This window comes from Alternaria alternata (assembly GCF_001642055.1).
Source record: "Alternaria alternata strain SRC1lrK2f unplaced genomic scaffold CC77scaffold_12, whole genome shotgun sequence".
Taxonomy (NCBI): domain Eukaryota; kingdom Fungi; phylum Ascomycota; class Dothideomycetes; order Pleosporales; family Pleosporaceae; genus Alternaria; species Alternaria alternata.
This window is the reverse complement of record NW_017306201.1, coordinates 422693-446187: the sequence shown is the minus strand read 5'-3', so window position 1 is coordinate 446187 and position 23495 is coordinate 422693. Positions and strand designations below refer to the sequence as shown.

The 23495-nt window shown below is 51.3% G+C and overlaps 7 protein-coding genes across 7 annotated transcripts; 3 read left to right on the top strand and 4 right to left on the bottom strand.

Annotated features, from left to right (window-relative positions):
* Positions 1 to 43: 43 nt before the first annotated feature.
* CC77DRAFT_1031800 (hypothetical protein) lies at positions 44 to 948 on the bottom strand (the record flags this gene model as incomplete). The annotated part of the gene is made up of 2 exons (XM_018526689.1): positions 44 to 103; positions 154 to 948. The coding sequence occupies 2 exons, from the start codon at positions 946 to 948 to the stop codon at positions 44 to 46; spliced, it is 855 nt and encodes a 284-aa protein (XP_018385165.1).
* Positions 949 to 2406: 1458 nt separating this feature from the next.
* On the top strand, positions 2407 to 3428 carry CC77DRAFT_137432 (hypothetical protein). The gene is made up of 2 exons (XM_018530217.1): positions 2407 to 2822; positions 2907 to 3428. Exons 1-2 carry the CDS (start codon positions 2607 to 2609, stop codon positions 3231 to 3233), a joined length of 543 nt encoding a protein of 180 aa, XP_018385164.1. The 5' UTR covers positions 2407 to 2606; the 3' UTR covers positions 3234 to 3428.
* A 10702-nt stretch (positions 3429 to 14130) lies between these two features.
* Positions 14131 to 15381, top strand: CC77DRAFT_1050771 (hypothetical protein; the record flags this gene model as incomplete). Its single annotated transcript, XM_018527639.1, has 1 exon — positions 14131 to 15381. The coding sequence occupies one exon, from the start codon at positions 14131 to 14133 to the stop codon at positions 15379 to 15381; it is 1251 nt and encodes a 416-aa protein (XP_018385163.1).
* A 562-nt stretch (positions 15382 to 15943) lies between these two features.
* CC77DRAFT_1062086 (hypothetical protein) lies at positions 15944 to 16639 on the top strand (the record flags this gene model as incomplete). The annotated part of the gene is made up of 1 exon (XM_018528491.1): positions 15944 to 16639. The coding sequence occupies one exon, from the start codon at positions 15944 to 15946 to the stop codon at positions 16637 to 16639; it is 696 nt and encodes a 231-aa protein (XP_018385162.1).
* Positions 16640 to 16958: 319 nt separating this feature from the next.
* On the bottom strand, positions 16959 to 19710 carry CC77DRAFT_1021125 (general substrate transporter). The gene is made up of 8 exons (XM_018525206.1): positions 19171 to 19710; positions 19070 to 19120; positions 18707 to 19020; positions 18367 to 18559; positions 18036 to 18307; positions 17894 to 17986; positions 17567 to 17837; positions 16959 to 17508 (listed from the first exon to the last, which is right to left on the bottom strand). The coding sequence occupies exons 1-8, from the start codon at positions 19215 to 19217 to the stop codon at positions 17157 to 17159; spliced, it is 1593 nt and encodes a 530-aa protein (XP_018385161.1). The 5' UTR covers positions 19218 to 19710; the 3' UTR covers positions 16959 to 17156.
* Positions 19711 to 20243: 533 nt separating this feature from the next.
* CC77DRAFT_136221 (hypothetical protein) lies at positions 20244 to 20863 on the bottom strand. Its single transcript, XM_018530212.1, has one exon. The coding sequence runs from the start codon at positions 20734 to 20736 to the stop codon at positions 20404 to 20406; it is 333 nt and encodes a 110-aa protein (XP_018385160.1). The 5' UTR covers positions 20737 to 20863; the 3' UTR covers positions 20244 to 20403.
* A 32-nt stretch (positions 20864 to 20895) lies between these two features.
* CC77DRAFT_1021123 (NOL1/NOP2/sun family putative RNA met) lies at positions 20896 to 23398 on the bottom strand. The gene is made up of 3 exons (XM_018525205.1): positions 22511 to 23398; positions 22217 to 22458; positions 20896 to 22165 (listed from the first exon to the last, which is right to left on the bottom strand). Exons 1-3 carry the CDS (start codon positions 23319 to 23321, stop codon positions 20990 to 20992), a joined length of 2229 nt encoding a protein of 742 aa, XP_018385159.1. The 5' UTR covers positions 23322 to 23398; the 3' UTR covers positions 20896 to 20989.
* Positions 23399 to 23495: the final 97 nt, after the last annotated feature.

The window sequence follows — 23495 nt, the reverse complement described above, 5'->3', positions numbered from 1 at the left end:
TGCAAACGCATGAAAGTAGTTTGGGTGAGCGGATTGCAATGGGCTATACCGTGTATCGCATAGTGACGCGTATGCCATGGACGTGATTCTCCCAACCTCGTCTCTAATCCATGAATTAGTCGATGCGAACAACGTCCACATAGATAGGCTCACCTTGGCTCTCGCCCACACACAGATCCAATCACCATGTTTCAGCGAATCGATGAAATCGTCGCCACGGCCAGCACCTTCGTCGCCTTCCCATGTTGGATTATCCTTACAACCCCAGACAACGCGGTACCGGCGAATGTAATCGCCTTCGAAGATTGAAACAGCTCTTGCGACCTCGTTCCCTTGCAAGTACCAAGCGTGTTGTCCTTCGATGCCCATGGGGCGTGAAGGATCGTCATGCAAGAACGTCATGGCCTGCATCTCACCGCAGTGCAACCTCTGCGGCTCTATTGTCGAAGAAGGGCGCAGCGCATTTCTGAAGCCAAGGTTACCGCACATATCATCTATCACGGTGTGGATGTTGCTTTTTGGATAATCGTGGTCGTCGAAGCTATCAGCGACCATATTGTTTATCATGTGGTCCTGCGGAGAAGACGGGCGCACGATGGATACCTCAAACCAAGATGAGGTGTTGAATGTGCTGATAGTATCTTCTGTAGTCCAACCTTGGTCGTGACTGACGATTAAGAACTCGATTTCTCGGAGTTTGCTTGTTTCGCGATGCGCGATTTCGGGTCTGTCAATTACTATCCTCAACATGGGCAGCGCAGCGGAGAAATCGTCGGAGAACTCTTCGTCAAGGAGTACTGAGGTCTGGTCATTAACGTGTTTGACTTCGACCCAGTAACGGGCTTTGTCCAGGATATCGAGAACGAGTTCATTTGGGAGACCTAGGCGGTAATGGAGGAGGGCACGGGTGCGATGAACATCACGACGGCGGGGCGCGAAGGGCATCATAGGGCTTTATCAATCGGCGCTTTCGGTCGGTCGCAGCGCAGTGCGATTAAGGTTGAGAGAGTAAAGAGGGTCGCGTTGGCATGTGTGCGAGGGCACCCAATGGCAGATGGGCTAGTCGAGAAACCGGTTTAGTGTCGCCCGCAAATTTGCCCCGACGAACCGAGAGTTACCACACGGATCGGCATGCATGACAGTTGTCATTCGGCCCTGCTGCCCTTGTTTAGCTGGGTTCTTATTTGGACTTTAAAGGAGTAAGTTGAAGGTGGAAGTTTGTTGGTGTTGCATATTCGCCAGTTCTTGTGGTCGCCATGCTGCGCGTAAGGGGGCTTCAGTGACTCACCGGAAGAATCGCATGGACCACGTTACAACGCACTATCTCCAAAACACATCAGATTGTGTGCTTCCTTTCTTATACGCCAAGTGACCATACACCATATGTAGCGTGTCGTGAAATATATTGCGCCAGCCTTGGCCGAGTCGGCAGACGCGACAACGTAACAAGTCAGGGGATGATCCGGCGTCTTCTGCAGTCCTTATGCAGATCATCATAACAAAGCCAAAGGGTACTCACTTGGATGCGCAAAACATTCCCATCATACGCGAAGTAGCGAAGAGACTTTCAAAGGGTTTCGATTCCTCCCAGAGGCATTCCTGCGTGATTCTGCTTTCCGAATTCATCCGTTCCAAGCCATTTTTCGACCTTCGCAAAGCATTATGATCAGCATGCTTCGTGTATCTCACGAAGACAGAGGGTACAGGCCATCCTGAAAGTCGTTTAAATTAGGTTGTATTTTCCAAGGCCACCAAGGCTTTAATTGAAATTCTGCTCCTTTGTATACGTAAGATCGTTTCGTGCTCGCGAGAATGCATCACTAGTCAAGCTCGCCCGATCGAAGAACACGATATCCACCGCGGTGGCGAACATGACGCTGTAATTAGACGGGCTGTTCAATCGCTGAAGTCAAGGTTGCAATGATGGGTCAGATCCGTAGAGGGAGGTCATCGAAGATGGTATCGACTTGAGGGAACTGACCGTGAAATAACTTGCCGGCGACATAGCGGACTTGAGGATGCTTTGATGTTTCGTGATGAGGCGAGGAGTATCTGGACGGTGTCGTGATTTGGGTTTGGCAGGGTCGGTGCGTCAACTGCGTCAGACTGTTGATAACTCAGAAATCTCCAAAATCTCCACAACATAGCATCCGAAGGGGACGCGTGAACAGCTCTTGGCTTCAGATACGACAGGAACATCAGCATGCTCTCGATCAAATCATCGGCTTCGAATTCTTCTCTTGCGTCAATCCCGTATACCCATACGCCTTCGTCACCACAACCTCATCTCTCACACGACTATGTCCGCAGTCGCTGCGCTTCCTGTTGCGCAGGCAGATACTCTCGTGCTTTCACGGGCTTTCATTGCCATTGATCAGCTCCGCCTCCTTCCGATCCCACTTCCCTCAACCCGGCGCCATTGTGAATCCAAGAAGCGTCCGACAAAATGGCTGCAATTCTCAGGAGCAACTTTCGCAGTATAGAATCTTCACAGACAAATCACTAACACCTTCCCAGTCTTTCAACCGCGCTTCCTCCCATCATTGAATCGACAAAGACAACTCCACCGAACCCCGCGAACGATCGTCATACCAACCTCCATTGAGATGTCGCAGAACGAGACGAATGAAGCTATACGAAAACAATGGGAAACCATGAAGCGCAAGGAGAAAGAGATGATGCGACTCTGCGACGATATTCAGGTCAGAACTCTGGCCTACTACGATAACGGCAAACACCTGGACGATGAGCGTGCCTTCCTCGAGACGTGTGGACGTAGCTTGCACAACCAGACTCATATACAAGATGCTTGGGACGAAGCTGTACGTACCTTTGAGGATTGAGATCCCTGAATCCTCCAGTACTTGCTGCGGAAAGAACAGCGACTTACTGACTCTCTATAACAGGAAGCCTGGCTGGCATTCGCATCAGACAATTACGGAAAACTTGTAGGGAAGGTTGACAAGCTCAAGAAAATTACCACCGTTCGCAAGAAGCTCCAAGAGCAGCTGGGTATCGCTCCCACAGAAGATGGATACTTTGCTTATGGAAAAGTCGCTGACACGCACCGTGGTGATGGCGCGCAGAAGTACGTGAACTTTGTGCTCCTCGGTCACGAGCTCGACTGGACAACCAGCGTTCGACACTACATAGCGGAAAACATGGGAGGATCTTCGCTACTTACGAATGAGGAGTGGCGGCCGCAGGTGTGGTCCGCAAGGCCTGACCGATAGGTACCAGGAAGCCCTCTGTCATCCAGCGGCAAGCACCCTGACACTACCTCGTGCTTTCTCTTTTCACTGGCTTAAGAGCAGCGCATTCGGGCCCGCCCTGTTGGTACTGGGTGACGGGAGAACGAAGCAAGACTAGTTCATGGATAAAAAGGAGAGGCCAATCCTACCTTTGCAAGCATATGTACATAGCCGGGTTTGAGGAATGTGAGGTGTACGTGCCGCTATCGTGTATCCTGAGTTTACGTGATGTTTGTGCATTCACATCTTGCAATCTATGAGACATCCGCGGTCTGCTGGAGCAGCTACAGTGCCGACGAGATATAGACGTGACGCTGCTGAGCCTAAAAAGGCAGGTATCGCGACCTCGAGTCGTGTGACACTTTTAAGACGTTAATTATCATATGGCAGTAGTGCTGTCCGAAGTGAGCGGATTGCAAGATACCAATACCGCACTTGGAGGATCACAACCTGCTGGTTCGTCGCGGCCTACAGCCACCCAATCTTGAATTCTAAAATTAGCATGTTGCATCAAAGCCAAATTGCTTCATGTATCATCTAGAGCTCACGAGAGGGTGATCGTCGCAAACGTGGCTTGCACACAAGCAACGTAGCCGGCCCAGCTACATCTCTTCTTGGGCCAACCCGTTGTAGCAGAAGGGGAGAGTCTGGACACATGACCTGCACTGATGACTGCGCGGCAGTGGCGGAAACAACTGAGGCGTGCGGGGGTGCTACAGCGGGCCTGCTTCCATACAAAAGCATGGAAAGAATTCTACGCAAGCACAGAGGCGTACACCTACCTTGGTACCTCTGCACCAGCATGATGCCCTGGTTAGATCTCTCGGATAGAGAAAATGCAAATGCGAATGCCTATGCATCTTATCTAGAGACATACGGTTTGATAGAGTGCCGAAGAAAACAGCAAAAAAGATGGTATTGCTTTCAACCATGGGACTTCAGCCCGCCTGGGACTCGAACCCAGCCCCGAAGGGGATGTGCATCCTAGAAGATGCACTTGTTAGCACTGTTTAAGGATACTTCGGTGGCTGCCGACCGCCACCCCGCCGCCGTACCCCTCCGCCCAGGGGCCTAGGCGAAAGTTTGATAAATTAGAGTGTATATATAGCCAAAGGATATGGAGGTTGCCTGGTGAGCCTTTGTTGATCTTGGAGGCGCGAAGGGGAACATGTCTGTGCGGGGATAACGCGGGGCGAGGCGGCTGTAACGTGTGCAGACTCCTTCACGTCGTCTATGGCGACGAGGAGATCAGGGCCTGCTGACAGGGTAGAGTTTCGTTGAGACATCGAATCTTGCTTGCTGGGTCGGACAGATTCCCAGAGCTTGACTTCAATAGTTTGCAACAGATGCAGCACTCGAGACCATGTACATGGCTGACCACGATACGCAAGCCTGCGACTGCAGAAGCGAGCTTGCATATTAGTCACATATCTTCTGACGTGGCTTGCAATTATTCTCATGCGCAGCATGGCTCGACGTGGTTGAAGGATAGCATCTGGTGTCCGCAGTCAGCCCACATTCAAGACCCATGGTGATTATCCTTCTCGCAACGCGAACTGAATCTCGTTGACGTTATGACGGTAACGTTAAGCAAGCATGTTTGGAACTTGCACAGGCTTGGGACTCGCAATTGTATTCCATACTTCGGCCGGTACCTGGACCAACATGATATGGAGATTCAATTAGGGCAGCGCCCGCGGCGGTGTCTTGATACACTTTATCCAACTCGAATCGAAGTCGTCGCGCGCTTGTTTTTGCCAGGGTTCAGAGATACTGAAGGCGGGGAATAGCGATCCGTAGCACCGCTTGACCCTATCTTCGTAGTCCTCGGCTTCGAGACTCCTTGACATGCGGTGAGGCGTTCCTTCTAATAGCCAGTGTATGTTCATGATTGTGATTCGATGGCTAGGGTCCGATCTTGCTGAGCTGTATCTTCGGAACTGTGTAGTATAGATGATGCATCCATCGGAAGAGAATATCATCTTGGAAGTGCGTATTAGTATTGTGATACTGGCCAAGCCAGATTCTGCCGGCGTTCAAGCAAGAACGCATATCGACGAGGCCGAATGTTGATCTTAGAGACTTCGACGAAGTGCAAATCGTACTATCGTCGACAAAGGGTTGACGGGTTATCCGTTTTGAACGCATGTGCCTCTTGTGAGATTCATTGGTGTTGTACCATGGCTGATATCGCGCAACAGCGCTTCAAAGGGAGAGCATTACTCACGCTGGAACTGCATGATATTCGTCGGTCCAGTAGAACTGATGAGAGACCTACTGGTAAGGCCGTTAAAGTGATGCATACAAGACGCACGTTAATCGTAGAAATCTGTCGTGACATGTTCCCACGATGTTGAACAACCGGTAGCGGACTTGTAAGAGTTTGCAGCCAGCGCATCTGGTGAGCACGCATCTTCCCAGAGTACCGCTGACCAGCCAACCCCTGACATAGCTGTTTACCTCAGGTGTCGCTAGCGGGTATCGTTGCATATTGTCGGACTCCCCAATGAAAGCACGCAACGATGCATTGAATGCCAACAAAGGATCTGGAAATCGGAGCAGTGCATACCGGAGGGCATTCGGAAGCTTGTACACATAGTGAAGCTTCGTTATCCAGCAGAAGCAAGCGGAGTGCATCTGAGCTATCGCGAATAATGGATAGGTTCGCACACGATTCGTGACTGGTGTTACCTAGTGGCAGTATGCTGACTCCGGATAATGTGTTGACACCAATGCGCAAGTCGCCCTGATGTCTGTAGTCTGGCGCTGGGTCCCCACCATGTACAGCGATGCTTGCTAGCTGACAAGCAATATGAATAGGTGAAATGGAGCATCATCTTTGAGGACCCGCATCTTGGAGAGAGCATTTCATAACCAGACTCTCCCCAGAGCCTGGCAACAAGAGGCGTTTGTGTCCAACTCAGCTTCGGCTGTTACATTACAGCATTGGCATTCCGTAATGATGGTCGTCCAGACTTTGCTAACAGATATAGCCATTTCAGCAACCACGCAAGCCAATTGAAATAGTTGCTTTGTTGCACGCTCTCGCATACAATGTCTCCGTGGTGAACGCATTGCAGAGATTTTGTCGCCAACAAGTAGGCGTTAAAGCATCACAACCATACTGGCATCTCTTCTATAGCGGTTGCTGAGCAGTTCGAATTGCGGTGATGCTGAGAAGCCTGCTTACAGCCATGCGATCCACGCATGCACCACATACCAGCTTGGCCTCTTTGGAAAAGGTTGACAAGCAGACATGCATGCGGAAGAGATGACCTGCAAATCTATACTCTTGTGCGGGAGACTCCGCCGTTTTGGTATGCTTTTTCTAGGTGAAGTGTGCCGGGTGGGCGACGAAAAGAAAGGCAAAAAAAACCTGACTACCTTAACGGTAGTCATTACTCCTTCAATGGAGAATCGAACTCCTGTTAAACTGTTTGTTGTCAGCCTGTGGTACGAACCCCAACCATGAGTCCAATAACACAAACTCATGTCGCACAGGGTCGTACCACCACCGAAAGAACTGCAATTCTTGTAGGTATATATAGCCACTGAAGCTCAATTCCGGAGAGTCTGGTAGATGATTTTGGCAACAATCAATCCAGCAGCATCGCGGGGGCGTGAGGTGAGCGGAGCGACGACAGGGTCTCTATGTAGGCACCTTGCGTGACCAACGAGAAAGCCGTCAGCGAGCACTTCATCGTCTCACATTATCCTCTGGCAAAGTCGTTCTCGCTCATTGGGGATGCTGTGATGGACCTTCTGGAAGGAGGCCTGCGAGGCATAACCTCCACGTCGACATTACAATCTGCAACCCGACACACGTTTCCCTTACAAAAGGTCCTGCAGTATCTCAGTCTTGGATATGGCCTGTCCATTCAAGCTGCAGCTTCGTACAAGTCTCTCGGATGGCGTTTGTTAAAGAAGCTACGTCAGCTAGCGGCATTTGAGATCCTTCAACATTCGTATAACAGCGAAACACCAGCGCCATACTATGCTTTTCTGGAGAGCGCAAGACTGATACCATACGCCATATTGCAACTCTGACTGTAGTGGGAAGATAGAGCTTTCTCATGTTTGCATGGGTACTGCAAGCGCACAAACTCCAGGGGCAGTCTTCAACCTCTGGCATCACTGTCTTTGTAACGTGTGCATAGAAAAGTATGATGCATAGAGAACCAAACGCGCAGCTGCTGTTGTCGTGGCGTTCGCATCCTGATTCTCACGTCCACGAAGGGCGAGTCTTGTTGACCCCCGCGGTGCACACGCCCCATTCTCTCGGCCACCTCAACACCAGCTACTACCACGACGTGACAGCAGTGCCATGCGAAGATAGGCGTCTACCATGGACGAGACGAAGGTAAGACGAACGACAGCCGTTTTCCGTTGGACTAACATCATCGCGATACCTGTAACTGTCGAAGAATACCCAAGACATTCGCGAAGACTTCATCACCGCGGTCTACCCCACCACGACGGCAATCTTTGCTGGCTTGTCCACACATCGAACATTCGAAGAAAAGCACTTCTATGATGCGCTGCCTCATCGCGACAGTAGAACTGTACGCAAGCGACATCGATAGAGCGCGTCGCCCCGCCAGGCGCTCCGCGAACGTATCGTACATCCGACGCAACGACCTGCGAAAGACGGCACAAAACGAGAGAGCAGAGAAGACACCATGGCATACGATTACGCAGACTGCCTGCAGCATGTCTGTAGCACGCAGCAGGCGATCGTGTCATCCCGGCCTTCTTCTTCCCTGGGGCAGGCGCAAAGGCGGAGGTCAAGTATCGACATGCAGACTCGCAACCGACGACCAGTGGCGCAACATGAGCTTCTCACGACTCGGTGACACCTATGACGAACGTATGCCACGGCTGCCTGAGGTCTGATCGCACTTGAACCAACCTCACGAACCGCTGCGGATGCAGTCGCGGGCGCCAAACGAGCACGATACGGGCAATCGAACGCGATCCCCAAGCTCCGCAGCTTGCTCCCAACTTCGTTCTCTCAACCTCAGTAGACGTTCAAGTTCAGAGCCGTTACACAATCGACCTGAACCGGAGATGCCTCACGCGACACTCTCGATCGACCATCTGAGGAGATGCGTGGCGAAGGGGAGAGGTCGAGGCAGAAGCTTAGAACAGGCCTATAGCGAGGTGCTGGCCACCATAAATCGTACTCAGTGGCGTTGGAAATTATGAAAAGACATCTCGCTGGTGGTTGGGTTTTGACACGTCAACCGCTGGACTTCAGGATCGAACTGCTATCGACACTTTGTACCATCTGGGACTGCGACTGCAACGTTCGTGGCCCTACAGAACAATGCGGACAGAGATCCATCGTCCCCCTCGTTCCCGGGGTCTGAGATCTCCTCGCTCAGAGTACGATATCGCATGAACACCTTGTAATGTTTGCCACAAAGCCAGCCTTACTGCCGTTTCCAAGCAAACGACACATCAGAACGGTACTTCCGACAACCGCGTACTATCTTTGGGTGCAATAGACGACCAAGTTGCTAGGTTTACACGCCTAGGTAGTTGAAGATATTGATGCTTGGTCGAATTCGTAACATCACCAACATACCGGTGGAAGATTGAGACTAAGGAGGTTTGCTGAGTATGTCAGCCTCGCTGGGCCTGCGACCAGGACAATTGGAACAGATTAAGATCGACCCCAACGATTGCCGACATTCGTATGTGACTCCGACATATGACTCCTGCGTTTGTCGAAGGTTGCATCCTCATAGCATCTTCCAGCTAAGTAGAATGTCTACTTGGCATCGAAACATGAGCGTTGCAGCCCTTATTGCGACAGACACCTTATGAAGTATACCATCGGTCCGCCAATGAGCTCTTCCCAGATGACGCAGATCGATGCGTTCGGAAGCAACAACTATGGCTGTCAGGACAAGACCACATTTTCGAAATCAATATCCTTTGAGCCGGCGACGTTACGATGATGACTGTTGATTGGATCCGAGGATGTGATCTCGACTGCCAGACGGTAGCCTTGTTGAGGGCCCAACTGTGGTGGCACGACATCGCTCGTGCTGAGTCAATCCACCGAGCTTGGTAGCTCCACAATAGCGTACAAATGGCCGGATGAAAGCTTCGTAACGCAGCCGCGTTGGCAGGATGTCTTCGACAAGTCGTGCCTACTCAAACTCAAGGCAAAATCACAGGAGCATTTTCGCCGCCAGATTCTTCTCGAATCCCAATCTGGCGCGGGCCTGAACATACCAGTAGGTCCGGAAAAAGTCGTCAATAGAGATGTCGTTATCGTCACAACGGTGAAGCGGTTCGCCAACAAGGTCACATCATGTTCTAGACGTGTCTCACTCTCTCCGGCCGACTGATTTTGCTCAAGCAAGGTCATGAGTTCTTGCTCTGCTCACTCCTTTCATTGTCGCAGAATCTAGTGTCGAATGATTCTTGCAGCATAGCTCTTGGTAGGCAAGAAGCTTCGGCTGGGTATGGAATTGCCGTCAGCTGCAGGTTGCGGCCGAGAATGAGGAATATGCCATGCGGTGTGGCAATACACCAGATAGGCAGTTACGAGAAGCTGCTAAGATCTGCTCACGATCTGCAACGTGCCTAGTATCTTCTCCTGCTAGACCCTCTGTAGGACATGTCCATACGTTGTCGCTCCGCGATAGCCGAAGTGTTGGGTGCTGGTATCCGCCCACTCAATGGTGGATGAACCAAGAAGGCTGAATCTCTTGCACTTCCATACGTATAGAGTTTGTCGCAAGGCCCAGCATGGCGGCCAACGCGCGTACAGATGATACTCTTATGGTAGTGTATCGGAAGTATTGGTGCACGAATATCGCTGGAAGGTTAGGCGAGAGTAATGGCACAAAGCGGAGCGTCAAGTGGTGAACATAATCAGTGCTATGCCACCGCCTCGCTTGTAATCCTCATCAGATGCCCGTACAGGAAGGGGATACGAACAGAACTTTTCAGCCAGTCAAGCAAGCCAAAGGTAGTGACTGTCTGTTCTACCAACCACCCTTGCAAGTTGTTATAGCTTCCTGGGTGGAGGTGTTTGTTCTGTCCAGGCGGGCCTAGGAGGTTGTCTCTTCCGCGGACATCTCAGGCTTTCAATAATAGAACACCTGAGCAGTCAGAGTTTCCAATATTATGCGGGCTTTGCGTCGGGATCGCAAGCGTTCAGAGGTTCTGGAGGGGTGTTCGTCAGACGGGTTGCGTGCGACGGAGGCGCTCTTCGGAGACGCTCGAGGCCTTATCGAGGCTCGTCGAGTATGGGGCTACAGACCTAGAGCCACAAGTGAGGGGCGCAAGAAATTTGCTGTCCGCCTGCCTGTATCAGACTCTCCAGTAGTATCGCTCATGAGCGATTCTAGGAGTGAGGCCAGGAAGCGCGATACAGCCCGTCGCATGAGGCAGAACGACGCGTTGAAGCACATTGGCCAGCCTCGAAGTATGCACTCTCAGAGCCATCCTACCATGCCCATTCCGTATGCGTTCATCGTAAAGGAGATGCGAATCGTGATGGAGGTCATCGTGGTCGTCGTAGTGGACGGATTGGGCGTAAGAAGAAGCTTTCTGGTGTGAAGCCGTCTCAGCAGCTGGGAGGTAGGAGCGACTCGGAAGTCATATCCATCTCACAGGCTCGAGTCTTCATTCCGGTATAGTATAACGGACGCGTCGTGGCAACACGGAGTCGATTTTGCGGAGCTGGTGGTAGATGTCGGGTTGGTGGGTGGGCTGAGGCGAGAAACTCAGGAGGGAGGTGCGATCATGGTTTAGGTTCATGCGGACATAAGGACTTCGAAACAAGAAAAGCCGCACGATACGCACCACAACTGCGAAAGTAACGACTCTGTCATCGAGGTGTCTCGCGCAGAGCTGCTGTGTGGATGTAATTCCGTACGTCAGAGGTGTTCGGGCCGATTCCTTCGCGCAAGACTTAGCGAAGCCCCGCGGAGCCGTGATGAGGCTGCAAAACTATGGCATTACAAGTAGTAGGCCACGAAAAGAAGTATCAGAATTCGGATACTTTGCTTTTCCGCCTAAATCAACAGATCTAACATACCGACGAGCGAGCTCAGAGTAAAACGCATACCACACGGCTTGTGTGCAGGCAAGTCGACCCTACTTCTACAGGCACAACACTTGCTAACATTCAAGCAGATAGTTTCTTAGACGCGCCAGCATGTTCATAGTCTACCAAATCCACTTTGTCATTCTTACAATGTTGTGCAACTTCCTGCCTTATGGGACCAAAGATTGCCAAGGCCATGAACTGATGGGGCATCCTCCCTGCTGAACCACTTCCCTAGCGTCTGAAACCTTAATTACACTTCTGTGCACTCCCCGCAGCCCCTCCCGCCTACTGACCTCTACTCCCCCAACCTCTTCTGCAATTTAACCCTCCACTGAGCTCCTTCGCATATCCTACGCGAACGTAGGAGAGCTCTCACACAGGTCATATCGGACCAGTCCTCCCGCGTATCCTTCTTTGGGCAGAGCGCGTCAGTTCCGTACATCACAATGTGAAGTCACTGCGAGCGCGTCAGGGTACTTCCACGCCCACTGCTAAATTCCCTTATCAGAGTATCGGTCGCCCAGAGGGACTTTCAAACTACCGCAAGCTCGAGTTCTGCGCCCGTTTTCCCTCGATATATTCCCTACAGCCTGATGTGCGTGGAGGCCCGATGGCGCTTCATACACAATCCGTAAGCAAACATTGCACTCTAATCACCAACAGGGCCGCAGCTGGCACATTGCCATGCTATAACACGATGCAACCGTTTTCGACTCGATCTCCAATCTTTCGTCAGAATCAATTCCACGCCGCCTGACATCGTCTTCCATCATTGGTGACGAGCGCACCTCGATGAAACGACTCTGGTCCGTAACAAAAGTTCATACTGGTCTTTCATTATCCTGCATAAGCTATGTGGGTGTTGGCGTTGAGTTCGCTGATTGAACATCGCCATGCAATCGATGCCAGTACAAAGCCCGGAGAAAATACTCTTGCCGTCTTCGAGCGCGCTTCCAGACTGACTCATCACCCGAAGTCATCCCTTATGCTAACACGTTCCGCATGGTCTTCCCTTGCAGAGTTTCAATCCTAGTGACCGGCCTATATTCGGTTGATGTCATTACATCAGTTCTCAAGAGAAGATAAACGTCCAAGAGCTATGATGGTAATGATTAGCTCTACTGACGTGATTGAACTGCCCATGTGAAGGAACAAGATCAAGCTTGCAATTCGCTCTTGTCTATTCCTCCTTTGTCTAGTTCCAAGATTCATTTGTTCCCACTGCTGTCCAACACTGGATGTGAACTTGGGCACCAAGGCAGCATTTCGTCCATCTCTGCTAAACCCTGTAGCTACCTATCCGAACAGCCACCTACGCTTTTAAGTCCCCAGCATCTTCAGCCACTTCGGTCAAGACATAATCGAATACAACTGGTATGTTGCTGATCGGGCATACTACGCAAGAAACATAAAGAGCCGGAAGTCTACAAAGAGGATCACAGATACCATATTGGGAACTAAACCATCCAAGGCTCCACATCTTCGGAGACGATTCGCCATATGGGTCCAACGAATACCTGTTACCCGAAGTCTCCATGGTAAGTAGCTTGAAACGTGACGCGGACCGTGACATGTTCTACCTCAACTCGAAAGTAACTCCACATCAAACGTCACCGCCGGTTTGCCACCCTGATTCCCACGTCACCAAGACTTGTGGGCGCGGGGTAAGGGCGTAGATGTGAACGCCTCTTCACGTGTTTGTGGTTCACACAGATTTCGCGCTATCATCTTTCCGCGCCGATACCGCTTATATCAAGCGTCACAAAGATCTCGTGGATATATAATACTCGTCCTTTAAACTTACCCGGCTCTTCTCTACAAAAGCTCTTGTGATTAAAAGATCACGATCCCAAAAGCTCAAAGTCGCTCTCTCACTTGAACATCGTCGGCCATACCACCCAGCAAGCCAATTGCATGTCCAACTCTAAGTGACTAGTCGGAGCTCGCGAGTAGTGCTTCTATCTTCGCACACAGTACTTCACAGTGCCCTTTCAAGCTGGTCGAGAGTCCGGTCCCTATCCCATATCTCAACCTATCCTTTAGCCACTTGGACTCAAACGAAAACAACATCGAACTATCTTTCCATAATCAACATCCAAATCGAAACGCATCAAGTACATTTGGCCTTCCAACTTTAATCTGGACCACTTTGGGTTGCCTATAATAGGTGAACGTTGTCCCTTTGTGACTTAACTGCGCGGCTTCAGCCACTACGCCCACGAACTCTTAGTAGCCTCGACTGAACAGAAGGCGGCAAAGAAGATATACAGACTGCAACGGTTAGGAACCTCTTTGTGTACGTTCTTCCGGCGTCTCCCGTACTTCAAGCCGTCTTTCTCTGTTTGCAACGAGTAAAGATCGTGTTGCTGGGGTCTTGGCTGAGCGTACCCTGAGCACGTCCGCGCTACAAACAAATTGGTCGCCTGTGTTACTGGGTTTTCCAGGAGCTCAAAGCCGCTAGCGCCTCGTCTGCCTCCCCAAAGGTCTCCTCTTGTAGCTGGTTGACCTACGTCTCTCCACCCGCATCACACTTACGAATTGCATTCTACTATCAGGTACGTACCGCAATGGCTTAGCTACTGCTTCTCCTATATCCCCCCTACCTGCATTTATTCAAGAGACACGGATGCAGCCTTTCTGGGTCGCTGTAGCGTGTGCTATTGATCGCCCTCCGCTCCCAGCCCGAACACAACACGCCATTTCTGGCGCTCAGTATGAACCGTTGTTTGACCCCACACTAACAGCGAACAGAAAACCTTTGTGACACTTGGTCTCTCGCCGCTTCTGGTAGCTAAAGTACTGGAGATCATGTCCTACTCTCACAACAACCAGCTAAATATGGTTAGCCTGTTTGACGAGGAACATCCACAACGCTTCAACAAGCGCAGTTACGACATGACGCGTCTTCACCCCAACAACCCCTACCACGGCCTCCCTGGTCAGGCTGCCGCCGTCGCTCCCATCAAGATCGAGGAAGGTGCTGCCCCTGTGAGTTATACCCCCACATATGACAGCGACTACGTCGAAAGCGATCGCGACGACCGGCGACCATCCAAGATCCCAAAGATCAACAAGGATGGTGTGCCCCGCAAGCCACGCCAGCCTCGTCCCAAGCTACTCAAGTGGAGTGACAACGATTGGAAGAACGTAGTCCTCGGTATCGTCTGGGCCTGCGGTGAGACTGGCGTTCAGATACCGTTCGACCAGGCTGCTCAGATTGTTGGAGAGAGCTGTACTGCTGGCGCACTCCAGCAGGCTATCTTGAAACTGCGCGGCAAACAGATCGACGAGGGCTACGAGATTCCATCGTTGAGAATGGCGTGGACGCGCAAGAACAAACGTGCATCTTCTTCGGCGTCCAGTGCTAATGCAAAGCCTCAGCAGACAGCCGGTCAAGGTCAAGGCCTTACGACTCAGTCCCGTCCGTCTCTTATCGTCAAGCTCAAGGCTCCGCTTCTTACTGACAGGAACTGTCACGGTGGTGTTACCATTGGCAAGAACTACATTGCACCCATTGAACCTCAGTTCTCCATGGCTGATGATATCCATTCCACTGGTGGCCGAGGCATCACTGTCGTTAGCGGTCTTCCAAATGTTCCCAGTGACTCCGGTCCCAAGTACCCCGACATTGTCAAGCAAGCCGTTCCAACTCAGTACAAGCGCGGCGCTGGCATGGACTTCGACTTCGAGAAGTACATCAAGGAGATGGAGGCGCAGAACTACGAGGAGGATATCAAGGACCATACTGAGTATGACTTTGTCAGTAACGACTCGCATGAGGATCTTCTTGCGTCGTCCGAGGCTGAGCAAGCTGCCATGAGTGGGTTCCTTCCTGAGATGTCTTCTCCGTTGGACCATACTTATGATTCTCCTTATAGCTTCTTCTCCCAAGCCTCGTCCGGTATTCACCCGTTGGATCCAGCTTCCTCCTCGCAGCAAGGCCTCCAGGAAGCCTTTCCGCTACCAACTCATCTAGACACCGGCCACTTCCATGACTTCTTCGCACACGACGCATTTTCCAACTGCGGATATGAATACGAATTCAACGCAGGACACTAGTAGGGGTAAGGCGGCGATGTGGTGACGGTCTGGTTAAATTCACGGTGTATCGGGTTCTTTTGTGAGCTACATGGCTTTGGTCAGTCCAGGTTTGAGATAGGATACCATAGCTTGACGGATACCATAGGTAAAAAATCAAAAGTTTGGGTTACATACTTGACCTCCTGTTCGAAGACCACGATGGTTAGTTTTGAGTGATTTGATAACGGTGATATGTCATAATCATGCCTACATGGTGAATCTAGAGTGCGGCCTGGGTGGCATTACCCCCTCTGACCGGTTACTAAGGTACCTGCATGTGACTTTTGATGTTGTTGATGACACCGATCTTGCTTTCTTAGTGGTCAGTCTCATCCATGATATCAGAATCCATCATCTATTTGAATAATCGCCACCCGGGTCACATTACACGTATTCACATGAGCCCGACCGCTGTAAATCAAACTCCTGCCTTTCACATAGTGTAGGTCACACAGCATAACGCACAATACTGACATCCGCTGTCCTCGATTTCTCCCACCTTCAAGGCTCAGCTAGTTCTATAGCTTCTCACAACCACAACATGGGTATCTTCGGCAGAAAAGAACAAGGGCCGGATCGTTTCTCCTACCACTCTCATTCCGCACAAGCAGATGCAGCCCGCGAGTTATGCGACCTGCTGAACGGAGGAGGTAGACGCATGCCCATGAAAGCACGACAAAGAGGACCGGGTTATCATTTTAAGTACTGGGATCATAACGGTTTCGAGCACTCGCTTCGTATCGACGAGAACGATAGGGCAGTACCGGTAGCTGATATGCATGGAGGAGGTGGCCATAGAGGCGGCGATTTTCAAGGATTGGGAGGAGTCAATCCGCGGCAGATAATGGCGATGCAGAGGGATCAGTTCCAACATCCCGGACAGATGCATATGATGCCAGCGCAAATGCAACCAGGAATACAACAGCGACGACCGTGGGATATGCAACAGGCACAGCAAGTGGCAGAGCACCAACAACGCGCACGACATCACAGCCAGCCTCATGCTCAGCCATTGGCACAGCCTCAACAAGCGGGAGCTCACGATTCCAACCGACCCATATTCCAGAATCCCTTCAAGGAGCCTTTGCCTCAAGGTTCCTACGGTAAGCGCGAGTACGTGCCAGGTCAGGAAAAAATCAAGGTTAGCGACTATGGGCCGCGCGCCGATAATCCGGGGACGGGTTGGGATTTGATGCAATCGTTGAACCAGTTGCAGAAGCAGAACGGGCGAGGTTGACGAGAGATAGACGGAGGGGACAGCTACGCAAAATACGATATGAGAACCAAATGATGGGTTCCGTTCCTAACCCACCTGTAGTTACGCATGACCTAGCTGATGTTCCTAGTCTTAGCATGTCGAGATGATCCATGCTCGATATGTGTATCAAGGTCTCCAGGCTTTCCAGTAGCGAGATGCAGCATTTCAATCAGAGATTCGACCGTGGTATATTTCAACATGCTAACAGAAAATTCGACTAAGCCGTTCGTGACCATAGGTAGACTCGATTGACCTTTTTGTACCAAAAATGATATTTGGCAAGAATGGACGCGATAAGTAGCAAATATCGTGTACATTACAAGATGTTATACGACTATGGCAGCTAAGTCTTAGCATATCATTTTGTACTCATGACATTCCGCTTAACGACCATCTCTTCACATATTTCTCCAGCCACAAACATCCCACTTTCCGCCCCTTCCATTACTATCCATCACTATATCCACCATACACTTCCCCCCTTCCCCATCGCATCCTAGATCTCAACCTTGGGCGGGACAACCGCCTCATCGTGCTGCACGCTCCTCTTCCTCTCCTGGTTCTGCGCCACCTCGCTCAGACTCATACTACGCCCAGTCTTAGGATCCATCTCCGCGAACTGAACCGCAGGGCGGAACTCCTTGCTCTTCCACGCTTTGCCGATGATACCGTAGAGCTCGTCGACTTGTTCGAGAGTAAGACCTTTGGTCTCGTAGATCATGAACCAGACGAAAGCGATGCAGACGAAACAGAAGGAGCCCCAGACAAAGAAGACCTTTGATTGGAGGTTGGCGTGGTCTTCGTCGACCATGTAGGGGGTTGAGTAGGCGATCGCCCAGTTGAGCAACCTGTAGTATATCGTTAGTCTTTGGAACTGACACCAGTCTAAGAAGCATCTATACTTACCAGTTACTCGCGGTGGTCATCGAGAGACACTTGGCGCGTGCCTTGAGGGGGTATAGTTCTCCAGTCACGACCCAAGCAACAGGACCCCAAGAGCTGGCGAAGAAGAAGATATAGATGCACACGAAGGCGATAGCAGCTCGTTGAGCGGCGAGATCGGAGGTTCCGGCTACTGTTCCTGTGATAGCGACGATGTACTGGCATACACACATGCCGATCGCTCCGAGAAGAAGAAGGTTACGTCGTCCGAGGCGCTCAACCATGTAGAGACCGGCTAGAAATCCGAGAGTTAGTATTTCGCAAACTGAAGCTCAGACATCATAAGCTTACGGAATGTAGATGCGACGTTGACGCAGTTGGTGATGACCTGGATGATGAAGGGGTCGCGGAAGCCAGCGTTCTGGAAGTATTGTGTTCCATAGTCTGGATAGGTCAGAAGAAGGCCACGACAGCGCTGATTTGAGGGACATACAGAAGATGAAGTTTACACCAGTAAGCTGTTGTAGCGCCTGGAGCAGACATCCAGTCGCGAGACGCTTGCCAAGTGTTCCCTTGAAGCAGTCGGCATACGTAGACTTGCCCAACGACATCTCGTAGAGATGGTTCGCTTGAACCTCGCCCAATTCCTCAACGATAGCTGGATGGTCGACTGGCAAGCGACGAAGCTTGCCAAGACTGCTTGCAGCCTGCTCGTATTTGTCCATCTTGATGAGATATCTCGGTGTCTCGGGCAGGAAGAAAAGTCTAGTGACGAATTAGCATCGGCCATTAACTGTCTCGTATTGAGGCTCGTTCGCACGTACCCGCCAACAAGAATGATAGACCAGAGGAATTGTACCGCAATAGGAATGCGGTATGATCCAGAATCTTGACGATCCTTGGTCGAATTGTTCACAATAGCAGCGAGTAGTAATCCGATCGTGATAGCAAGCTGGTAAGCTCCGACAATCGTTCCTCGAATCCATTTTGGCGCAGTCTCACTCTGGTACATAGGAACTGTCGTCTTGTTAGCATTAATCCAAGTGAGGTAGATGCCCCGCAGAGCCTCAAGGATGCGGGGCAAAGGGCGTTCAAGCCACCATTGACGATCAACCCCACATCACATGTGGTGAATTGAACGCAACAAGCGATGGGTGCACTTACTCAGAGCTGAGATGAGACCGACACCATAACCGGCGAAGAAACGACCGGCAATGAACAGCGGTTGCGCTGTCGCAGCCGTCTGTAGAATAACTCCAAGGTTGAAAACGGCGCCGGCTGAAACCATCAATCCAAGACGTCGGCCAAGCAGATCGCCGAAGGGTGCAGCCGTCAAAGCGCCGAAAAAGGTACCAGCTGAGAGAATTGACACGATCAGGGAATCTTGCGCAGCTGTGATGCTGAGGTCTGGCTCAGTGGAGAACTCCTTCTTCCAATAGTCCATGGCAATGATGCCAGAAATTGTGCCTGTATCATATCTAGGCAAATCAATATATACTCTTGAACGTTGCAATAGTACAAACGTACCCGAAGAGAACACCACCAAACGCGACGAAGAGACCGATGACAATGGCAGGCCTTGACAAGCGTTAGGCAAGCACTCAATGTGGAAAACGTATGAAGCTTACCATGCCTTACCAGCAGTGTCTGGCGGAGGCTTCAGCATAAAACCCATGATGCCGAGATGCACTTGGACAATGTATAGGTGTTAATTAAGGATATTGCAAGCTCGAGGCGCGCGGTGAGGCCGTTCAGAAGAGCGCGCATTCACTCTTTATCTCAGAATGCTAGCCCCGAGTATCTCTCCATCCAGCTTGCTATGCCGACGAACCCTTGTTCCATGCCGCTGCAGCTTCAGTGCATCATCACAGGCTGCTAATCCTAGTATGTTTCCGATGCCAGGTATCATTGCATGGATCGTCCCCGCATGGCACCATTGAGCGTACCCGAGCTGGTTATTACCCCGTGCTCGACATGCTGACTTGGCCTCACACCACTTACGTCGGCAGCTGATATTGAGACAGCGATCATGAAAGCCTGTGTAGTCATCCAATAGCACATTGTCAGCAGATCAGACAAAGGCTGATGTAGTGCTCAAGTCGGGCGAGTTTGCACATGCACTAGCATGTCAATGGTCATTCCGGTGTAAGCGCGTACAGGTAGAGCCGTTATGCAAGGAATGCACGTTCTCTGCAAGCAGGATAAGGCCTTTTTCCAGAAGGTTGACTTTCCCCAATAATCGGGTCAGGCGTTCGGCATGTCGAGATGGAATGGGCCGATTGTCTCCTTGCAACCCCAGGAACTGGAGTGGAGATCTTGTCGGTAGGATTCTCGGTGCGATGTGAGCAAAACATTTTCAGGCATCTTTGCCCCGCGCATCACCAAGGTGCTGACCGTGGAGTTGGATGCCCCAGATTTCGGTCGCATGCAGCGCCACCCTGTCTTGTTGTCAACGCTATCAGAAGAGGCATTGGAACATGTGCTCGTGATGTTTGTCTTGCTCAGGCGTATAGTTTGCCGTGCGATCCTTCGAGCCAATAAGCCTTCGCTTCCTTTCGCTTTTCAGAGCTCGGCATTGCTTGGACCGATGCGGTGACTCGAATACACTCTCGGCGCAGCACCTGGATAGCGTGATCGATGATGAATGGCCGACTGAGCAAGCATGCTTGACATGTGCCGTGCCGTGACTTCGGTCTTACTGTATCCATGAATGTCTCTACTGTAGGGATATTCTCGGGGCATGGAAAGATGGTTCAATCAACGGTTGAGGTTGATGAAATGTGGAGGTACTCCGGGGTTAGTTGCGGAGGCTGACAGGCCCGTTGGTGGCGCCGGCGGCCCCTAAGGGCACTGATGCATCGTTAGAAGCTGCGAGGACGCTTTTTTGCGCCATCACGACTTGATCGTGCCCTCAGCAATCTTTTTGCCTGAGGCTGCAATGAAAGCTCTCCATCGATCTCCAGTCCACGGCGAGATGATGAAAAATTGGTTGCGAAAGCGCGCCACCGAAAGTGCAGCGATGATTGATGTTCGATCGCGAGAACTATAAGACTGGCAGCTAATTTAGTAACTACGGCAGCACTACCAAATCGGAAAGAGCCGCTCATTTGTTTGAAGAAAAACGGCGCGCACCTCACCACGACGTGACGATCACGGTAGTAGTGGTGATAGTCTACTGGAGATTGCAAATGCATAGCATGGTCAGTCGCGACCCACCTAACAAGCTTCCCTGGTAGCCTTGTTAGGTGGGTCACAACTGCGATAATCAGTTCAAACAGGCATCTGTACAGGTAGTTAGGAAGTCACAATTTGAGAACTGAATTGAGAAACACATAGACAGATGAAGACACTGATTCATCGACGATAAAACTCTTCTGATCATGCATTGGTATCTAGTAAGAGCCCAAAACTCCTGCTTTTGTCTCCTCTGTTTTGCACTTCAAATCACTACGCCTTGTTCTTCTTCTCACCACTCTTTCTCCGCGCCTTCTTCGATTCCACCTTGGTTTCCTTTGCGCTGACACCATTCGAGGTAGTAGCGACTTCAACGCCACCGCCCTTCTTCTCCTTCTTGCCTGACTTCTCCTTCACACTTACATCACCATTCTTAGCCTTGGGTGCCTCCTTCGTGGCCTCCTTGGGTGCCTCCTTCGCCTTCTTCTCTGGCGTGCCATTGGCAGACTTCTCGCCCTTTGGTACGACAGCCCTGGGATCCTTGCCCTTCCTGCGCATGGTCTTGGCCTTTGCTTTCTCAATGTACTTCGCGTCTTCCTCCTCATCGAAGCCACCAAAGTCTGATTCCTCGTCGCTGTCAGCACCGATAGGTGTGCGGTCGACCATCTCGACTTCAGTAGCTGCGTCCTTGGTGTTGGCGGTGTTGTTGGTCTTCGCAGTCGAAGCCTCGTTGACACCAACGGCGTTGGGAGGTGTGGGTCCGATCTTCTTGAACTTGGCGACGAAGAAACCGTCGACGTTGTAAGTGTGGGGGTAATATCTCCTTGTCATCTTCATTGAGGGGTGGAAGATCTTTCCGCCGATGTTGGTGAATCCTTCTTTACCAAAGGTGAGTCCGGTCTCCACGAGCTTGACGTTCGATCGCTTGTTCAACGCATATTGTACGACTTGCTCGTTCTCCTCTAGGGTGACGGAACAAGTACTGTAGACAATGTAGCCTCCAGTCTTTGAGTGATGGTTGACAGAGTCAATGGCCGCGAGCAGCAACTGCTTCTGAAGATGGGGCAGCCTCAAGAAGTCTGCCTCGGTTTTGTTGGTCTTGACACTGGCATCCTTGGCGATGACACCAGTACCAGAGCATGGAGCGTCGAGCAACACACGGTCGAAACCACCCATAACCCTAGGGAATTCGAGAGCCGAGTAGTGGGACACGATGACGTTCTTTGCGCCTAGACGGTGGATGTTACCGATCAAACCCTTGGCACGATCTTTGTTGGCGTCGTTGGCGAAAATGCATCCGGTGTTCTTCATCAAAGCGGCCAAATGTGTAGTTTTTCCACCGGGAGCAGCAGCCATATCGAGCACGCGCTCGTTTTCTTGAGGTGCCAAGGCCATGACGGGCAGGAACGAGGAAGCGGCTTGGAGAATGTAGTGTCCAGCGAGGTATTCCTGCGCAAGTTAGTGTCGGATGTCATTGCATCTGTCGCATATAGAACTTACGGGTGTAGCACCCAGAGGCACTTGTGCATCGAAAATCTGTAGACCGACTTTAGACCACTTTCCAACGGGTTCAAGTTGTACACCACGGTTGATCAAGCTCTGCGCAAGCTCTCTTCGGTGTGTTCGGAGGGTGTTTGTTCGGATGACGACCGGTCTTGGGGTCTCGTTGGCTTCGAAGAAAGCTTGGGCTTCGCGAGGAGGGAAGAGGTTCAGAAGCTTGTCTGCAAGGAACTCGGAGTAGCCTGTTCATGATGTTAGTATAGCTCTAGACGATAACTTCAGACTTGGACGTACCGTAGTAGGCACAGATATCCTTCAGGAGCGACGCCCTGTACTCTGCTCTACTCCGACCTTCCTCAGCAAGGTTCTTGAAGTCGTCCAGCACACGGATGGTGTCCGTGAGTCTTGTGCGCAGCAGTTGAATATCCTGGTTGACAAGGTTGGTGATTGGCCTACCATCCTCGTCCTCCTCATCCTCCAGAATCTTGGGTCGCTCATTGGCGATGTTCGTCTGCATGTTGTTCTCCTCCAACTCAGCTTGCGCCTCCGCTTCCTCGATCGCCTTCTGCATATCCAAGCGTGTGGACAATCCGGCAATGTTAGCGGCTGTGAGCTTCTCTTCAGCATCCTCCTCATCGTCGTCGTCTGACCACATGGCTGCGCCCCTCCTGATGTCGTCGTCCGAGTCCACAACGTCCGAGTCGAATTCGTCGTCGTTCATCTCCTCGTCGTCTTCGTCTTCGGACGCGCTACCGAGGGCATCGAGCCCAGTGACGTTGATGTTCTCCATGTCAGAGTCTTCAATGTCTGAGACATCGTCTTCGTCATCCAATGGCGGCTGAGGTGCTGACTTCTTTGACTTTGCTTTCGCTCCGTTTACGACAGCAGCAGCCGTCTTGAGAGGCTGCTTGACGGGCTTTCCAGCTACTCTCGTCTTGGGTGTCGCCTTCGCCTTGGCTTCCTTAGCTTCTCTTGCAGCTGTCCTACTCCTCTTCTTGCGCTCTGGGTTTACGGCGACGGGCGCATCTTTTCGCTTCCTGGTTACTAGCGATTCGTCGAGGACGTCGGGCATGCCCTGCTTCTTCATGCGGCGACCTTGACCCATGGCGACAGATTTATCGCTTGATTTGCGGTGGGTAGTATGGAAAAAGGTCGAATAGGTTGAGAGTTGGCGACGTGACGCCTGCGCGAACTGCGAACTTTCGCTAGCAGATGGGAACTTTTTCCACGCTACGGACCTCCTTCGGGTCTAGCGTAGATTTGCCCTGGTCGAGGTGCG

Bases quoted from the DNA above. Each gene is read 5' to 3' on its own strand.
- CC77DRAFT_1021123 (XM_018525205.1), bottom strand. From the start codon at position 23,321: ATGGGTCAAGGTCGCCGCATGAAGAAGCAGGGCATGCCCGACGTCCTC. The intron at 22,459-22,510 runs GTACGTCCAAGT...CATCATGAACAG, and splicing joins GGATATCTGTGCCTACTACG to GCTACTCCGAGTTCCTTGCA. The intron at 22,166-22,216 runs GTAAGTTCTATA...TAACTTGCGCAG, and splicing joins TGCCTCTGGGTGCTACACCC to GAATACCTCGCTGGACACTA.
- CC77DRAFT_137432 (XM_018530217.1), top strand. From the start codon at position 2,607: ATGTCGCAGAACGAGACGAATGAAGCTATACGAAAACAATGGGAAACC. The intron at 2,823-2,906 runs GTACGTACCTTT...TCTCTATAACAG, and splicing joins AAGATGCTTGGGACGAAGCT to GAAGCCTGGCTGGCATTCGC.
- CC77DRAFT_1021125 (XM_018525206.1), bottom strand. From the start codon at position 19,217: ATGGGTTTTATGCTGAAGCCTCCGCCAGACACTGCTGGTAAGGCATG. The intron at 18,308-18,366 runs GTACGTGCGAAC...ATTCGTCACTAG, and splicing joins TCTATCATTCTTGTTGGCGG to ACTTTTCTTCCTGCCCGAGA. The intron at 17,838-17,893 runs GTAAGCTTATGA...TCGGATTTCTAG, and splicing joins CAACGTCGCATCTACATTCC to CCGGTCTCTACATGGTTGAG.
- CC77DRAFT_136221 (XM_018530212.1), bottom strand. From the start codon at position 20,736: ATGCATTTGCAATCTCCAGTAGACTATCACCACTACTACCGTGATCGT.